Source organism: Drosophila kikkawai, chromosome X (assembly GCF_030179895.1).
Source record: "Drosophila kikkawai strain 14028-0561.14 chromosome X, DkikHiC1v2, whole genome shotgun sequence".
Taxonomy (NCBI): domain Eukaryota; kingdom Metazoa; phylum Arthropoda; class Insecta; order Diptera; family Drosophilidae; genus Drosophila; species Drosophila kikkawai.
In genome coordinates this window covers 21,020,488-21,039,650 of record NC_091733.1, presented here as the reverse complement: position 1 = coordinate 21,039,650, position 19,163 = coordinate 21,020,488, and the positions used below count along the sequence as shown (strand labels likewise).

The 19,163-nt window shown below is 33.1% G+C and overlaps 1 protein-coding gene across 17 annotated transcripts in view; it reads left to right on the top strand.

Moving 5' to 3' along the window:
* The window catches only part of dlg1 (discs large 1), a 48,552-nt gene that overhangs the window by 4,134 nt on the left and 25,255 nt on the right, over positions 1-19,163 (top strand). For 10 of the 17 annotated variants that reach the window (XM_041775004.2, XM_041775003.2, XM_070288479.1 and 7 more), the window contains exons 1-4: positions 2,863-3,818; positions 4,956-5,087; positions 12,655-12,779; positions 13,546-13,722. In XM_041775004.2, coding sequence (XP_041630938.1) covers positions 2,864-3,818; positions 4,956-5,087; positions 12,655-12,779; positions 13,546-13,722 — 1,389 coding nt within the window. In that variant the 5' untranslated portion in view covers position 2,863. Of the gene's footprint in view, positions 1-391; positions 1,225-2,832; positions 3,819-4,955; positions 5,088-12,654; positions 12,780-13,545; positions 13,723-19,163 lie in introns of those variants that run through there. The other 7 variants (XM_017180956.3, XM_017180951.3, XM_017180963.3 and 4 more) reach the window with 4 other exon arrangements.

The window sequence follows — 19,163 nt, the reverse complement described above, 5'->3', positions numbered from 1 at the left end:
ATTCCTTATGAAGAAAACAAATTGTAAAGGAGTTGTTGAAAATAAAAATCTAATATTTTTCATCAAGCTGATATAAATTATATTAGGATTTTATATTAGGGATTTTTCTAAGCAATACTATTATCTAAATTAAAATACCTTGTCAATGTTAGCCAGTGTCCACTGTAATAATATTCGTTGGCGAATGCAATCGGAAGCGTATTAAGCTGCGCGTGTCGTGTCTCTCGCTTTCTCTATCTCTCTCTCTCTCTATCTCTCTCTTTGGCTGTGTGTTTATGCATTAAATATATATATTTGTACATATATATTTTTTTATGATTATACAACAAAAGTTGATTTTTGATCAATGAAGCCGAAAGGTGCTCACCTTACTCTATTTTTCGCCTTCTAGATTGGTGGCTGGAAAATACAAAAAAAGAACTAGATTAATCAAATGCAATCAAAAGGAAATAATCGATCTGAGAGTAATATTTTATTGTTTTGTTATTGTTGTTGTGCTGTGCCAGTGTGTTGAAAGAGACATAAAATGAAAAATATAGAATAAAAATAAGGGAAAAGAGAGCGATCTACATACCATATATGTATGTACATATATCGATGATAATACAAAAATTTCAAGTGCAGTGCTACAGAACCGAAAGCAGAAAAAGACCCAGCAGAAGCCACGGCCACTGAGATGTGAAAAATTGAAAGGAAATCGTAACGCACACGTCAATGTAACCACAACTGCCCCGAAAACCAACAGAAATACAAAATAAACATAAAAAATAAACACAAAAATACAAAATAAAAGAACTAAATGCGCAAAACACAACCAACAAAAATCTCCAACTTCGTTTGAAAGCCAAAAAACAACTATATATTTGTAAATAAATGCAATATATACAATATATAGATATATGTATATATATATTTGTAAAATATATTTAAACATCCGTACATGTGTATATGTGCCTGCAGAATTGCGCAAAAACAAAGCCTAGGTATATTTTGACAAAACCAAAACTCAAAAAAAAAAAAATATATAAAAATACAATTTTCAACTCGAAAAGCGACGCCAGTAAACTGTCAAAATTGCGACCTACGCCTTTTCGAGTTCGGCGGCATTGAACCACTCTCAAAGCTGCAGCACCACCGCCATTTCCGCTGCCATTTCCACCGCCAGCACCGCCATAAATAGTAGTAGCAGAAACACCGCTCACAGAATGCCAGTGAAAAAGCAAGGTAAGCGAAAAGTGCACTTTAATTTCACTTCACTAGAGTTATTTATTTTTGTTTCGGTTTTTGTATCCTACATCCATCTCCATATATGTGTCCTGTTTGTGTGTATGTATATTTTTGCCTCTGGAGCATATGTCATTTCATTTTATGGAATTATTTTACAGCTTGTGCTCCTAGTAGAAACAAAAATAGTGATAAAAATAATAATAATAATAATGATGAATAATAAAAAATGATCTATTAATATGTGACAAAAATAATTATACAAATAATGATGCAACAAAAATAATAATAAATATAATTATAATGACAAATATAAGAATAAAAATAAAATTATCTATATAATAGTGGTTTAGATTGCCTAAAATTATGTGCTCATCGAATTCTAACTTGGGAATTTTAAGAAAATTTTAACTCTCATCGAATACTTACTTGGGAAATTTAAGAGAATTTTAGGTGTCGCCGAATTCTTACTTGGGAATTTTGAGTCTCGCTGAATTCTTACTTGGGAATTTTAAGGGAATTTTAAGTCTCGTCGAATTCTTACTTGGGAATTTTAAGGTATACGTTTTTTTAAGCTTGGAAATGTGATGTAAACCATTTGTATCTCAGATTTTGTAACAGTTTTTGATTCCAATTAATTTTAATTTAATGTTTTCAACTGCCAAAGCTTAAAAATATTAAAAAAAATTCGATTTTTTTCAACAATTTACTGAGTTTGCTTAGACTGCCAGCTTGTTTCTCTTGAAGGACAAGGCCAGAAAGTAAGAAATTCGAACCTTTTTTGAAAAGAAACAAGAAGCATAGTGGTGCAGACAAAGAAGTCATTCGATTATGTGTCATACAAATCAAATTTTGCGTCCAAAGAGACAGAAATGTCGAAAAAAAGGGAAATAAAAGCATACAAAAGTCCCAAAAATGGCAGTGGGGAGGGCGGCAGGGGGGCAGGCAGCTTCGCAAAATGGTGAGTGAAGGTCAAAATCAGGGGACATCAAACACACAAACACACACACATACATATATGTATTTATATAAACACGAGTGTGTGTGTGTGTGTGTGTGTGTGCGGGGCCATAATGCGACTCGATTATAATAATAAATTATGTGTTTAATTTTTTGGCAAACGCCGACCGCATGACAATCAACGAATCAGGATGGTGCCGGGTCAGGGGTCAGACCTCTCTTGAAAAGTGGAACCCAAAATGAGGACCAGGCTGAGAGGTACCTAAAAAAGTATATATATATATATGTATAAAGATATACTTTAAGGGAGGGGATTATGTGATCATTTTTAGAATTTTTTCCAAACCTAAAATCATTTTTTTAATCAAATATTCTTAGCATAAACTGAGTTATCGAAAAGGAACCATTACAGAAAAAAGTGGGTAAAACGGTTATCTTTTTTAATATTTTTATAATAGTATATAGCTCCTAGTTTCAAAGAGGTCTTATTCCCTCTGCTGGGGTTAGACAACTGTAGAAAAAATGTTTAAAAAGCGTCAATCTTTATTGATTTATTGGCGGTGAGAGGAAAGGAACGAAAGAACCATATGGGCATATTATAAAGCTCAAAAGTCGCGCTTACAGTTCAGTTTAGTGTGGCATTCGCATTTGAAGAGTGGTGGTCTTTGTTTTCCCAAGCATGGATTCCGACACGGACTCGGATCGGGGGAAGAGCAGCGATCCCAACGAGGGTCTGCTGAGCAGCGACGATAAGACATTCCATGACGACGACGATGATGATGACGATGAGGTGGATTCTTCTCCCGCCGATGACGAGGAAGAGCCCGAAGAGGAGTCTCTGCTGCCGCAGAAGAAACCACAAGTTCGTATGGAAGAGGAGCTGCCACCATTGCTTTTGGTTCAGGCAGCAGAAACCTTAGAAGTGCCACAAGAAATCGATGACAGCGTTCGAATTCAAAACGTTGGCGAGGCAACGGTTATTGATATTGAAACGGAAAAGGATGCTGGTCCTGATCCGGAACCCGAACCGGAAACGGAAACGGAACCGGAACCGTTGAAATGCCCATCATCGCTGCGCGACAGTGTCCGGGAGTCCATTGAGTGCTTCTATTCCGCCCAGGATCTCCTGGAATACGGCCATATGCTGTCATCCACTTCCATGGTCCGCACTCCGGACGTGGAGTCTGGCTATTTTGAAAAGTCCGAGAGCGATGCCTCACGCGACGAATGGGAAGGTCTTCCATCGTCTTCGTCCTCCGGAGCTGCACGGTGTCGTCTCCTGTCCGGCGTCTCCGGACTCTCTGCCGCCTCCTCGACGAGCCGGCACAGCGCCGAGGGATTGCGCAGGGAATTGAGTCGTTTCCGGGTTATGGTTGAGACCCTCGAGCGGGAGAGTCTGGAGAAGTCGCAGTCGGAGCTGCAACTGAAGGTGGTCAATCCGGTGTCGAAGCCGTCGAAGCCGCAGCCGAAGCAAAGGTCTCACCTCCAGGAATCGGCGGGGGAAAGCGGCTCGGAGCAGGGTTCGGAGCGTGGCTCCGAGAGGGGCTTCTGGGCAACGGTCTTTGGCGAGGCGGGCGTGGAGATGGCCCCAGATGAGGACCAACAGATTGAGGAGCTGCAAAGTAGGCAATGGGGTAAATATATGGTTAATCATCAGAGGATTATGGAGGGTATAATATAATATTATTTTAGTTATTCATGTTTCAAGTAAGAGTTGAGACTTGGCCAGAATTTTACCTCATGAATTTGACCTGATTTTTTTTAGTAAATTCTTACAAGAAAGGAAAGTTTAAAGACCCATTAAACTAAAAGAGATTGGAATGAACATAATTATAGGACATTTTCTTAAAAAAGCTACTTAAAAGTAAAAGGTTTAGCTGGAAAAATAATATAAAATAATATGTTTAAAGCTGTTCATTTATTTTCCCCCTTTTATAAACCAACTTTAATGAAAGTAAACCCACTTTCATGTTGTTTATAATAGTTGTTTCATTAAATATTATATTTTAAATATTTAAATTATTATATTTATTATTATTATTCAATAAATATTTATATTAATTATGTACTTATGTATTTATTATATCTATATTTTTTTGCACTAAGTAAATCAACGCAAAATCAACGCTAATATTATATATTAAATATTATTATTATATAAATATTATTTATTTTAATTAATTAATTTATGCAATTAATATATCTTTCTTTTTTATAAATATTTTGTATACTAACTTTAATCAACTCAACTAACTTAAATTTTGTTTGTAATAATAGTTTAAATAAATATTTAAATTAAATATTTATTTTATTATATTTATTATTTTTATTCAATAAATATTTATATTATTTATAATGTATTTATTATTATTATATTTATTATTATATATTTATTATATTTCTTTCTTTTTTAAAAATATTTTTAACACTTACATTAAATATTATACATTAAAAATGTATATATTTGTATATTTATTATTCTTATAAATTAAATATTCATATTATTATATTTAATATTATTATATATAAAATATTTATATTAATTATGTATTTATTATATGTCTTTCGTTTTTATATATTTTTTAAACTAATTTTAATCAACGCAAAATCACTTAAATACCGCTAATAAAAATAGTTTGATTAAATATAATATAATAAATATATGAAATCTTTATTTTATTATATTCACTATTAATAAATATATTAAATATTAATATTAATTATATACTGTTATTATATCTGTTTCTTTTTATTTTTTGTATATTTTGCAGAAGCTCATCGCGCTCTCGAGCTGCTCGAGGACTATCACGCTAGACTCTCCGAGCCGCAGGATCGGGCGCTGCGTATTGCAATCGAACGCGTTATACGCATATTTAAGTCTCGCTTGTTTCAAGCGCTGTTAGGTGAGTAAATCCCACTAATTACGATTCCAAGATGGTTTTAGAGATGTCTTTGAACAAAATTGCTATATCCAAATCAATAAAAACAGTTTAGCCTAATGCAATGATGATGATTGCTAAGCTCGAAACTATGTCGTAAACTTGATGCCAAGAAATGTTAGAAGGAAATGTTTGATGGGCTGGAAACATCCTTGAAAAGTAGTTGTTATCTGTGCAGAGTTGCCTATCGTCTATTGATTTTTCGTTTGTTTCTTCTTGCTGCAAATTATTTCCACTTGACGAGCAGCAGCACCAACAACAGCGACAGCAGCAGAACCATAATATTGCATAGGATTTGGGTCAAAACGACCCAAGCAGCGCCGCAATAGAAGGCAATACCACCGGCGAACAGCAGGCGTTCTGGCCAATAGTAATGCGGCCAAGTCAGCTGTTTCTACTTTAAAGGCCCATAAAAATGACGAATATATAAGCATTATTTGGCCATAAAAAAGAAGGAAGCCCATTTATTTGGTTATTTGCATATCTCTAAGAGTTTTATGGTAACTCTAAGGGATCTCGGGATCTGTTAAAGCTAGAAGAATTTCATTTGGGATGGTATATAAATGTATCAATTTAGTCGAGGAAAACAATTTCAAATTGAGATATAATTGAAAATATATTTGAATATTTTTATTATATATTTTTAATATATATTATTCTATTTTTTAACTTATATATTTATGGTCAAGTCAGGTGTTTCTTTATTTTAAAGGCCCATAAAAATGACGAATATATAAACATTATTTGGCCATAAAAGAAACAATAATATATATATAGAAATATATCTAAGGGATCTCGGGATCTGTTAAAGCTAGAAGAATTTCATTTGGGATGGTATATATTTGTGTTTTAGTTAGTTTCTTAATATATTTTCGGTTAGTTTTTATAATATTTCTTTAAAATAGTTATTTGTATTTGGAGTTTACAATTTATTTCATTTTTAAATTTTATTTTAAATCTTGCTTATGAAAAGATTTTCCATAGCTTTAAATAAAGCAATTTAGTCGCGAAAAAAAAAACAAATTTATATTAAGATATAGTAAAAGCCAGAATGCTACATTATTATTATATATTTTTTAAATAGAATATATATTTTTTTAAATTTATAAATTAATGGCCAATAAAAACCAATTAAAAGATGCAGATATAAAGTTGCAGTTCTAAAGAATTCTAAAATATTTTTAATAAAGCTATATGTTTCTTAAATACATTATTATATTTTTTAAAATTATATATTTATAGAAATCTTTAATGTATTTAGTTTCAATTAATATTTTCATGATTTTATATCTCTCTCTAAGAAATTTTATTTTGGACAGCAGAAAATTTCATTGAACTTTGTGTGTTTATTTCGTTTCCCTGTTAAACTTTAACCACACTTGGTTATTTTAAAATTTGGCAGCACTGTTGTTTGAATTTGCTGTCATTGCTCCGTCTCTCTCTTCCACTTTCGCCCTCTCTCTTTCTATGGCAATAGTTGCGTCTCTGTCGACCCGTCCATCTATTAGGTCTGCAGTTGTCTGTTTTGCGGGACTTGCCTGTTGTATAATTTGCAAAAGTTCCGCCCGGCCATCGCCTCCCCCTACGGCCCCCCTTGTATTGGCCCCCTGGGTGCAAACTGTGTTGCCCGCTGTTAGTGGCAGTTGCATAATCCGTTTCGTTTCGTTAGGCTCCTCTTTCTTCTCGTTCTCCTCTCTGCTCCTCAGTGCCTGTTCCCCCCTTTCCCCTCATTCTAGACCGCTGTGCCTGTGCCTCCCTTTTCCCCATCGTTGCCTCTGCCGCTGCCGCTGCCTCTGCCTGTGCCCCATGTTACCGTTACAGTTTCAGTGACTGCGCTTGGCGTGTCAGAAATGTTAAACGGCTGACAAACACACAGATACACACACACTGGCACACGACATGCAAACAAGCCAAACACGTGACACGTTAAAAAACAGGAGCTGAGCATTAGGGTGGACCCCACAATCTCATTACCTTTCTGATTTTGGTAAAACGTATTTTGAAATCTTTTTATTTTTGAGGATTCTGGAAATTGAGACTTTAGATGTAAGCGAAATCTGTTAGCATTATTATTTTATTTTAAATTTATTAAAAATAATAGTATTTTAATTATAATAGTATTTTTATTATTTTAACATTTTTGGAAAACTGATGAAAAGTACCTTAGGATATTCTTAATCTTATATCTTTTTTTTGACGAAGATTTCGGAAATTGTAACTTTTAGATGTTGGAAAATTTTTTTAGCATTTTTATTTTGTTAAAAATATATTTAAAATAATAGTATTTTATTTTTAACATTTTTAAAAACTGATAAAAAATTCACAAAGTAAACCCGCGCTCAGAAAATCAAGACGAAAACTAAAAGAAACCCTGTAAAATTACCCATCATAGAATAATCATAAAAATGCTCTAAAAGGCGGTTTTTTTGGATTCTAATTTAAAAGAATTGTATTGGAAAATTAGATTTGCAATTAACAGGCATTTTCTTATGGGGCTTACGATTTTTTTTAACAAGTCTAATAGTGTTTTAAAGCTAGGTTTACATGAATAGTTGAATACACAATGTGCTAAAAACCTAGGTTTATAAAATAATATTAGCAAAGGATGCCTGATTACACTATATACATATATGTATATATGTATAAGGTTAGAGAATTAATTTCCCTGCGAGCCTGATCCCTATACCTTCTCCACATCAAGTCCTGGCCTTTGTTTAACTCAAAGTCATTGCCAAATTTATCCTATTTCCCAAACCCCCAATGCTGTGCTGCCGCACCTCGTGACCGAAAGTGTCCGTCATTTCTATAAGGCTCAAGAATTTGCACAAAAAATGCCAGTCATAGGAAAATGTTTAGTATTGATGTGGCAAAGGGGGGAGAGTCTACATTGTTCAATTTTAATTTCATGCTTATTATAATGTATAGATTTTCCTTATATGGATTTTCTTTAATGTATATATTTTCTTAAGTTTACTTGGTTTTACTAGTTTGCCAATTAAAAATAAGATTCAGTTGAGGAATTAAGAACTTAAGCTTTGAATCAAAACTAATTTGTATATAATATTTTCAGTTTATTTTATTGTACAACTGTACACCGTAACAAGGTCCAGCCCAGTGTTGTGTATATGTGTCCGAGAAATAATTAACAAGGTATTAGCCGCATCCCTACACATGAAAGGCGCCCAACACCTGGGTGTGTACGAGTGTGCGTGTGCTTTGGGGTGTAGTATTCAACTTGAGGTTGGGTGTCTGTCCGTGGCTTTTCCCCATTTTATTCTAATTCTCTTTCTCTTTTGCTCTATATCTCTCTTTCTGTATTGCTTCCTCTTTAATTGTCAGAAAAAAATTTAAAAAAAAAAAACGAATAATGAGTAATTTTTTAATGGATATAAATGTATTAATGTTGTCGAAAATGAGATACAACAGAAGATACTTTAACATGTACATATGTATGTACCTAGGTTAGGTACACACAGTTGGTAAACCGATTTAAAGAAATGTGCAAAATGTACCTAAGATTTGTATTCATCTTAAATTTAATATAATATTAAATAAATTGAAAAGTATATTCTTTTTTTTATTCTTTTATCTGAAATTGACAATTTGTAAAAATTGAAAACATTTAAACTGAAATATATGCTTATTTGTTATCCCGTATATATTTTTGTCCCTAACTTATTTTTGTAATAACTTGACATATAACGTAATCTACTTTATACCTTAATAATAATTGTTTACTATAACGGATGTCCACTGTGCTCAAATTGAGGGCAATTTTTTATTTGAAAGTTGGCATTTTGTTTGCTGAATTTTATCTGTAAACTTTTAGCCCAAAGTTTTTATTCAATAAAAAAAAGCAAAGAGAGAGGAGGGCCAACGATGAGAGGTCATAAGGAGCATGACCTGCACGTGGCCCGGTCCCAGTCCCAAACCCTAATCCCAATTTAATTGGCCTAGAACTGGAATCATCTGCGACCTGCACATGAGCATAGAAGGTACATATGTACATATATACATTCATTTACATATGCAGATACTGTGAATACACTCATAAAAATATATTTCGTTATTCAGGAAAAACCTAAACTAAGAAAGTTTTTCTACAATCAATAATTACTTTTCCGGAATTTTATAAACACAAAAATCTTCTAAATATACAGGCTTTTTTATCGATTTTTTAAGGTACAATTTTCTATGAGTGTATTATGTGGATCCTGTGTTACCGGGACTTATCGATTTCCCGGAATTCCCCCCCCCCCAGGCTCAAGATGGCGAGAAATAAAGTTTAGCATCTTTTTTTTCTATTGCCTTCGACATTGGCATTCAGCTGAGCTAAGCGAAAAATGTTGGCCCAACAAAGACAAAATAAAAACAAAAAAGGAAAAAAAAAGAAAACCAAATTGAATGAGCAATAATAATGGTTGGGGAAAATAACAGAAGAACTAAAGAATCCATTGGCGGGCAGCATTCCGAAGTATTCGATAACTCATTTTAAGTTCAAGTGGCCAAATCGATTGCATAACGTACTGAAATGCCGATGGTGGTTATTGGGAACATACAGTGATCACTCGTTAAATGGAAGATTTTATAATAGGGTTTTTAGAAGGTTTTAGATGTCTTTAATTATTTTAGGTTAACCTTTGACACCTGAAGTAAATACTTTTGAACTATTATTTATGTTTATAAAGTGAGTGTGTACCTTTTTTTTTTATTTTTTCCTCCCTGTATCGGGTAATTTATCTGAACGATAAAAAAAACAGAGTGCAGAGATAAGCTTAATTAACTAAAATTAGCTATACATTTTTTCCTTTATGAAAAACCAAACTAAATTTAAGCTTTACAGCCCAAGTACATTTTATTCACTGTTTTTCTATATCGGCTAATTAATCTGGAGGATAAAAAATAACAGAAAGTTAGGTTAAGCTTAATTAACTAAAATTAAAAAACTGAATTTAAGCTTTACAACCCAAGTTTATTATTATTTTTATTATTTCTAACTTTTTATTTTCTGTTTATCAACCGTTAATTAACTTTAACAGACAGTTAAAATTCACCACAACGAGTGTGGCCTGTACCATATGTACACACACTTTTTCAATGACTGCGCGTACTTTTCCCTGCAATATTGGGTGGCATCGCTATATCCCATGGAATTCAATGCTCCTGCCCTGCTTTTTTCGCCCCCTCTCTTTCGCTCTTGCTTCCTCCTTGCGCCCTACTGCACATAACGGGATTGCTGTCGTGCACAGGAAATTAAATGGGCGCCATGGATTTCGTTTCAATTTTTTTCATATATATTTTTTGTTCACAGATTTTTGGTTCCGAGCTTCAGTGGGGTTTCTTTTGGTATCCCATTTGGGCCACTTGACTGCTGTTGAAGCGAAACATATTGGCGGTGGCAAAAGCGTGTGTCTGTGTGTGTGTGGGTGTGTGGGTGTGTGTAACCCTCTCTTGTGCCGGCCCATATTGCACCCCGTTACTTCCGCTGTCAGTTTGCATTGAAATGTGTGCATTTGAGATGCATTCTGACAGTTTCTAAGTTCCGCCAAAGCAGCTGGCTGCCTGCCTGCCTGACACTGAAATGAATTTAATAATTTTGAACATAAAATATGAATAGATATGGGCTCTGATGAACCAAGTCAAGAGATTTTCCTATAAAACTAAGCAACTAAATAAGAAATGGAAAATATTGCCTACTTTTTGGCTACCGCTTAATAGGAGTTTATTAAAAGTTAAACATATTAGAAATATATGATGATATGGTTTTGAAATTAATTTAAGGAGTATTTGAAGATATTAATTATATATTATATTACTCAATAATTATATATATTAATCAATCATATTAATCAATAATATATATATTAATCAATATTTTAATGTATCGATAAACATATGGATTTATGCTGTTTAATATATCTTAACAATAAAATCGAAATAAAGAGACAAATAAATGAAATACATAATTTTCTGATTTATTTCCATAATATCAATATTTAAAAAAAAAAATTCGATAATTTTTCGATATTTAAAAATTCGATATACAAAAGTTGTAATGTAATACATCGATATTTGGTTTAATATATCATAACAATCAAAATTGAAATAAGAAACAAAAAACTTAAGTACACCATTTTTTTTATTATTATTATATCGATAATTTCAATATTTAAAGGTAAAATTCAATACTTTTTCTATAGTTCAAAATTCTATATAAAAAGGTTTAATATTTTATTCATCTCGATATATAAACATCCTACATAATCGTATTATTTTTCTGACAGTGTCCCGCGTGCATATTCATCATATTTTTTCTGTAGAATCTGGAAAAATTCGTCTTCAATATTTTTGTTTATTTATTTGGCTGCACTTCACTGGCTCGTTATCGTTATTCAATGTTAACCCATGACTGTGGCTGTTTATGTTTACAAGAATTGCTGGTGGTTAATTATTCATCTGCTGTTTGGCCACTCGAGTTGATTTTAATTTTTTCGCTGAGTTGGCAAACGGAAAAGCAGAGCAGATTTCAAGACCCTCGGACTGTAAACAAAGGCTGTGAATCGGTGGTTCTATGGAAACTTCAATAAATACAAGTGGCCAGTGTTGAACGTAAGTAAATTTGATTTAAAATGAAATTATAAAAACAAATTAATTGAATTTCCTTTCTTTCTAACAGGTCGGCGATGTTAAATTTGAATGTAAAGCCCTTTAAGAAACGACGATGATTTTTGGATATTAAAATGGATATTTATAATACATTAAATACTTTAATAGAATTTAAAATCGCATTAAAACAAAACTGAAAATGGACGAATTACCAACTTATGATTACAAGCTTTTCATAAAATAAAAAATTTCTTAAATTTCGAATGATATTTTATTTAATTTTAGCACTTTAAGTGGTGGTTTCGAAGTAAAAACACTATTTATACTATTTCTAAATATTATAAACTAAAAATGTAATTATCTTTATTAACTACATACAAACATTTTTCTATATTCAAAAATAAAATTAAGAACAATTTTCTAGAATTAAGAAAATGTTTCCATGAAAGGTACCATCAAATCAAGGCAAACCACCATAACATAAATCAAATATTTCAGGCTTATTTTTTCTATTTTTCTTAAATTTACGGCGATCTGATTTGCTTAGTTCCTTTTTTAATTTAAGGGCAAGTTCCACTTGTATTCCTGGTCAATTTTTCATTTCATGGCGAATTCACCCTAAAAATTGCCTGGCAAAAAATCTGACACGTGTGCACGTATAATTCCCAACTTGTTCTAACATAGCCTGACTGAAGTGACGGTGGCGAGCACTTGTGGGCACGTGTTTGTGTTATTATGTGCTATTATAGTATATGTGGTCCTTAATATGTGCTATTACTTAGTTACTTACCCTAAAAGTAACTAAATTTTTTAGAGAGATCTTAGGTAATTCAACTTCTGTCCCTCAAATAAAGAAGTTAAATAAGTCCTAAGACTGTATGCATATTACTATAAAATAATAATTAACTTTCTTTCCTTTTTGCAGATATACAAGAATTCTATGAATTGACATTATTGGATGACTCGAAAAGCATACAGCAAAAGACAGCGGAGACCTTGCAAATTGCAACCAAATGGGAGAAGGATGGGCAGTCCGTTAAAATAGCCGATGTAAGTAGACTTCAGAAGCTAAAATAATTTCCTATACACATAGATATAGTGAACAAGTGTTTTGGGTTGTTGGTTATATGTACAAGAGAGGCGTATAAACATATAAATCATAGATTTATATACCTAGAAATACCTCCTGTTCACACTGATTTTTGATTTTGGTTTCAAGATCATTTCGTGACATTTCCTCAAAAGTTTTATTTTGCTTTGTTCACTTTGTTCATCTGTTAAAGCTCTAGATCTCATCGTTCATAATATATATATACATATTTCAAATTATTGAAAATATCAGTTAAAGTCCTATAGTTTTTCCTACGCTTAGATTTATCCTATATTCTATACAGTTTAACCAGTTTCTGTCTGATTTTCAAATATTATTTATAGATCTGTTCTTTATACTGGCAGACTTTTCTCTGTTTGTATTCCATCCCAGATCTTACCTAAATATTAGGTATTATTTTGTCTAAGCCTGGAGTTTTTCCTATGCTTTTATAAATCTTATAAATATATATTCTTACCTGTTTTCCACCACGTTTTCTCCGATATATATAGCTATATTATTTCAGATCAGTTTAATATATTTTTTAATGTTTTTCAATGGTTCCTCCAGTTTCCCTTTGAGTTTGAGATATTATTTCCCGTTTCAAGTCTATTCTTCTTGCTCTTACTCGATCTGCCCCACTCTATACTGTTCTCTGTTCTCTTCTCTTCTTCCACTCTCCATGCTTACTACTACTACTACTTACTATATCCGATTCTCGCACAGTTTATCAAAACTTCAAATTTAAATCGCAATTGCGCCTATGAGTTTAACAGCGACGCCTCATCCAATCAAACCAACCAATCAGCCCCGAATCAAAATCAGATCGCGAATAATGTCAGTGCCCAAGCGCATGCCGAGGCGCTCAGCAGAACATTTAAGAGCGAATTGGAAGAGATCTTGGTAAGATTGCACTCGCACACACGGCATTTCATATCAGTCATATTCATTTATTCTATACAGCATCAATTTGCTTAATTTAGGAATGTATATATATCGAGGGGATATCGATATCATATCGAAAATATCATAAACTTTGAATTTAAAAATATCGAAAAATATCACATTTGACTTTTAAATATCCATATTATAAAAACAATATTACAATTCTTATTAAACAATTGAATTGTCACCTTTAACGACTATAATTGTCCGATATATTAAACATAATATCGATATATCGCACATATGTATATCGCTTCGTTAAAGTATCGATTTATATATCGAGTATGGCGTCAAATATCAGTACATTGCCGATATATCAATATTTACTGCTTTTCTCAGCTCAGTACGAATTATTTTACAGGCAGTTACAATTTTAAAAATTAATTTAAATACAAAAATATTTTAATTTAATTTTTAATAAAATTTGGAAACTAAAATAAAAATATAAAAATATCTTTTGAATGCCGCTTTAATTATTTTCGAGGCCTTAGTTATTTTTACTAATGTTATTAATAAAAACTTTCACCTCAGAAAGGCAAGAATATACATATTGCTTTGGCTTGAGCTTTTACTACATCAAATTACATACATATGTATATCCATTTATTGGAAATCGTTTTAATTTCAATACAAAAATTTGTTATTAAATTAGGTTAGTTTGGTGGCTTAAACCATGTTAAAAGCCAGCTAAATTGTTGGGGTTGAAAAATGTCACTTTAGCGAAAAATGGGTTAATATCCGTCTCCGTCCCCGTCACCGCCCCGCCTCATAAATGTCGCCACCCGCCTCCCCTCCTACGCGGTAATGGATGTAGAAAAAAATCGAGAGCACAGCCATTAGTTGGCCCGAAGCTAATTGAAATCTCTTGAACATGTCCTGGGTCCTTAACACGTGGCGAATGAAAACGGTTGAAAAACGTAGGATGGAGATGGAGTGCCAGGATTGGGGAGGAGGAGGAGCAGGACTGAACAGGCACTCGATCCCAGCAAGAGGCCTGGTTGAATGTCCTTACGCCCAGATGTCCCTGGATGCGGCTTAAGTGGCTATGACAACCGTTACCCCATTCTAGGCCAGCAATAATGATACCCATTAGCCAGATTTTTAATTGGTACAATTGCCTGGAAATGTGTGCTTAATATTGATTATTAAAAAAGAGGAAGATGCCTGGCATGTTTTTACAGGATTTTAAATCTATGGTTAGCTTTGAAGAACTATGAACATAAGAGTTTTCTTAGATATTTCGTTTTCTTAAACGCAAGCCGGAAAGTATGCTACAGGAAATGCACACTATTCTAAATAGATTTACATATCTATTTATTTATTTTTGTTTTAAAAATTACGCTTTCATTTTAACTATTGTAATAAAAGATTTAAAAACTCTAGATTTTAAAAGATTTAAATTTGATATTTATTATTTTTAACTAAAGTGTTTCTACATTCTATAAGAATCATCTTGTCTCATAAAGACTTTTTGTTGAAATCACCAGAGAACTTTAAACCCCTCAAGGGGTATCCCTTAGTCGTCAGTTAGTGTTTCTTCGGTTGGGCTTAGTTTTCGGTTCGACGCGATTGATGATGGTGTGTGCTGTAGCCTGTAGCCACCGTGAAAGGCACGAGCAGACATAAAGGCTCAGATTCACAACCTTTCGCCCTCGCCTGCTCTTACCAAATCGTGCCGTCTCTGTTGCTCCCCTGGTTGTTGTTCTTTCGCACCCAGTTCGTTATTGTTGTTGCAATTGTTGCTGCGGCTTGTCGCCTGGGACATGCGTACTGAAATCGTGAGGTCGTGAAATCGTGAATCGTGAAATCGTAAAATCGTGAAACCGTTCAACTTTCATCGGAACGGCGAAACGATGAAACGTGTGGAACGTAACAAAATTGGCAACGGTAAGCGATACGAACGGTAAAACGTTAAGCGTGCTGTGGGTCCTCGGAAAAAGCCGTGGTTATTGGCTATGGAAAACGTAGAGTTTATATTATTTTGAGGGTTAATTTTTAATGATTTTTAAAAGAAATTGATCATCAACAAAAAGGGGTTTAGTAAAAGTATGAAGTATGAAGCTACACATGTTTTCTTAACTTTTTGTTCAAAAATATCACTTGAGAATTGTAAAAATCACTTGAGAATTCTAAGAATCACTTGAGAATTCTAAGAAATTTACAAAGATAAAAGTACAATTAAATACTTAAAAACTAAAATTTAATATAAATTTTAAAGAAATATATTTAAATATTTTTCCAATACCTTCTTGGTACTAACTTTCAGTTTAGCTATAGTTTAAATTGGAATATATCTGTAAAGATTATATATATCTTTTGACAAAGAATTAATAAAAAAATATTAATAGATCTTATAGCTTCCAAAAAACAGAGTCTACCATTAATTATTCAGCCAGAGTAAATTATTACTATAAATTTTTAATAATAAATAAGTAAAAAGTGGCGTCGCAGCTAGCGAGGGCCCACTGTACCGCCGGCACAAGCTGCCTGAGGCTTGAAGGATGCTGCCGGAATGCCGACAAATGTTTGTTATCAGTGCTAACCAATGAACGATTGCCCAAGGTCCCCATTACTTATTTTTTGTTTTTTGTTTTTTTTTGGCTATACCGGGTACTATACATTTTGTGCTTAGTATTTTTTTTTTGTGTTATTTTTTTGTATATTTTTTTTTCGTGTCAATTGTTTGGCCGGGCAGCCGAAGCAGCACCGCCGGCAGCCGAGCGAGCGAGTGCTCTTGGCTGCTTCGGACGGACTTGTGCCCGGACCCAGACCCGGGTCCGGGTCTGGTGTGGACTGGTTTCTAAAGGGGGGCGGCTGGGTGGGTGGATGGGCGGCTACGTGGCTAGGTGGCGGGTGGGTGGGCGTCTGAAAGGAAAACGGCTGCGACGACGGAACGGCGAAGGCGGTAGTAACAGTCGTGCCGTCGACGCGTCGAGTCGCACAAAAATTTTAGCATAGCGGCGCGTGTCTGTCTGATTTGTTCTTTATTTCTCATTCTTTGCGGAGGAGCGTGGGCTGGGGGGGTGGAATCACCTTTAACCCCCTTCAGACGATGTTTAACCCCCGTTAAGCGGGCACGCACACACCAACGACAACAACAACAACAACAATATAAAGCTGCCGGAATTGTTTGGCTTTTTGTTTTAGTTCTTTCCTTTTGTGTGTGTGTGTGTGTTCAAAACATGCTTATTTTTAAGCTAAATAAGTACAACAATTAATAATAAAAGTACTAAGAACTAGGAAAAGTGTGTTGGCAATTTTTGACATAAAAAATATAAATAATTAAATTGAAAAATATAAATTATTACAAGTATTTTGAATACAAAATTATGTGAAATAAATGTTTAAGAAACCATAGGTTGGAGAATGTTATTAATATATTTATTATTAATTTATTTAGCCTATTTTAATATTAAAATAAATAGATTACTTAAAAAAATATAAGAAAATATAAAAGTCACAGGGGGAAACCCCAAGAATTGATAAATATTAAACTTACAGAAAAACAGGAATATCATAGCCTACTTTTGGGCCTTAAAAAATATGTTTTTTTTCTCGATTACAACAAAGAAAATTTTATTAAATTTTTGAAAATTAGTTACAGATTTTCTTAAAGACTTTTCAAGACTTTCAAATAAGGTCAATGCCCTTTTTTATTCTGCGTGTATGACCCCTCGCGTGCTCTTTCTCTCTTCACTTCTTCTGTCGCGCTTTGTTTATCCCGTTATCAGTCGCTGGCCGGTCTCATTTTTTTTGTCTGTTTTTCTTGTTGTTCCTTTATTTTGGGCCTGACACATGCGTGTCCATCACTCATCTCCTTTGGCGCCAAAAAAACAAACATTTTACATAATTGTAAGACAGAATGTACACATCAAATGAAAACAAAAAAAAAAAAAAAAAAGAAAAGAAGAATATATACCTAAGAGAAAAATATATTAAGAAGGCAGCGAAACATACAAGCACTGAAAACAAGATTTAAACAAGACAAAGTTTAGGGCATTTACAAGATGGCAGGTGAACCATGGTGCCGGCACACGGGGCGTATGATGAGCAGGCACCCTTCCAAATATTACGTATACGCCCCGCCAGGCCCTGCACAGTAATCGCTCACAAATTAAAGCCACCGCCGACAGCAGGTGCCGCAAATTAAAAGTGATTAAACCTGCACAGCAGTTAATTGAGACATTACTTAAATTAATTGCTGCAAATCGTGATAATTCCCGGCAATGTTGGTCGACATATTTTCCTTAGAAATCGATAGGAATACTTGGAATTTCAATATATTTTGAGTGAGAAATTTATTATTAATAAGAGAGTGAGTTATAAAATAAATAAATTACTAACAGAGATTTATTAATAAATAATTATTATTGAAAACAAAATATTAAACAAGACTAAAATGATCAAAAATGATCAACATAATTAAATAATAAAATAAAATAATTTAAAAATAAAATTTAAAGTTAAATTTTTGGATTTCTTGAATTGATTTATGTGTTAAAAATATTATTTAAATTAAAAATTAATATCAAAAGTTAAGAAAACCTCAAGAAAAAGATACCTTTAATTAAAAATAAACATAAAGCCTTTTAAACCAGATTCCACTTGAAAGTTTTCACTGTTTCCTCTACTGATATATATATATATATATATCTTTTTGTGTTTTTGCTTTATGTAGGTTTTTTTTTTTTCATTAACTCAACCTCCTTATGTACTCCGCCCCATTTTTTGCCCTCTGTCTTTCCGTCCATTGAGTTTTTCATTCATGGCTATATAGCGTCTGGCATTGGAAAACATCGTTAAATCAAGAAAAGAGCAAGAACAACAAACAGCAAAACAGTGAAGCAAGTCGGGCAATATATCAATCTATTTATTTTGGCAGCTCTCGCACTGCCACTGCTTTGGCTTTTCCTTCATGCCAAATACCGTTTGGATTTTCCGACCAGTCCTAGTCCTAGTCCATCTCCCAGCGCTAATTTTGCATACAGAACTGAACACATGTTCCTCCAATCCAAACCGATCTGATCTGGCTATAAACAAAAAGCGATTTGGCATTCAGAATTCGTTGTTTCGGTGTATTCGTTATTCGTTATTCGGGCCTTGGCACACTCTATAAAATAAATCGAATGCTAAATCGAACTTTAAAAGTACGGTGGTTGTTATCAGCAGAAAAATGTTGTTTTTATTTGAAAAATATTCTTTAAAAATATTCTTTCATAAAATGTTTTAAGTCAAATATATTATAATGCAGAAAAACACAGTTTAAATTGAAATTTTAAAACTTAAATCAAACTGAAATACAAAAACCAAACTGAAAAATCATTTGAAAGTATTTTGCGAGCTCTTAAAATTTTTAAAATATATATAATAAAATGTTTATAATAGTTAATCTATTTAAA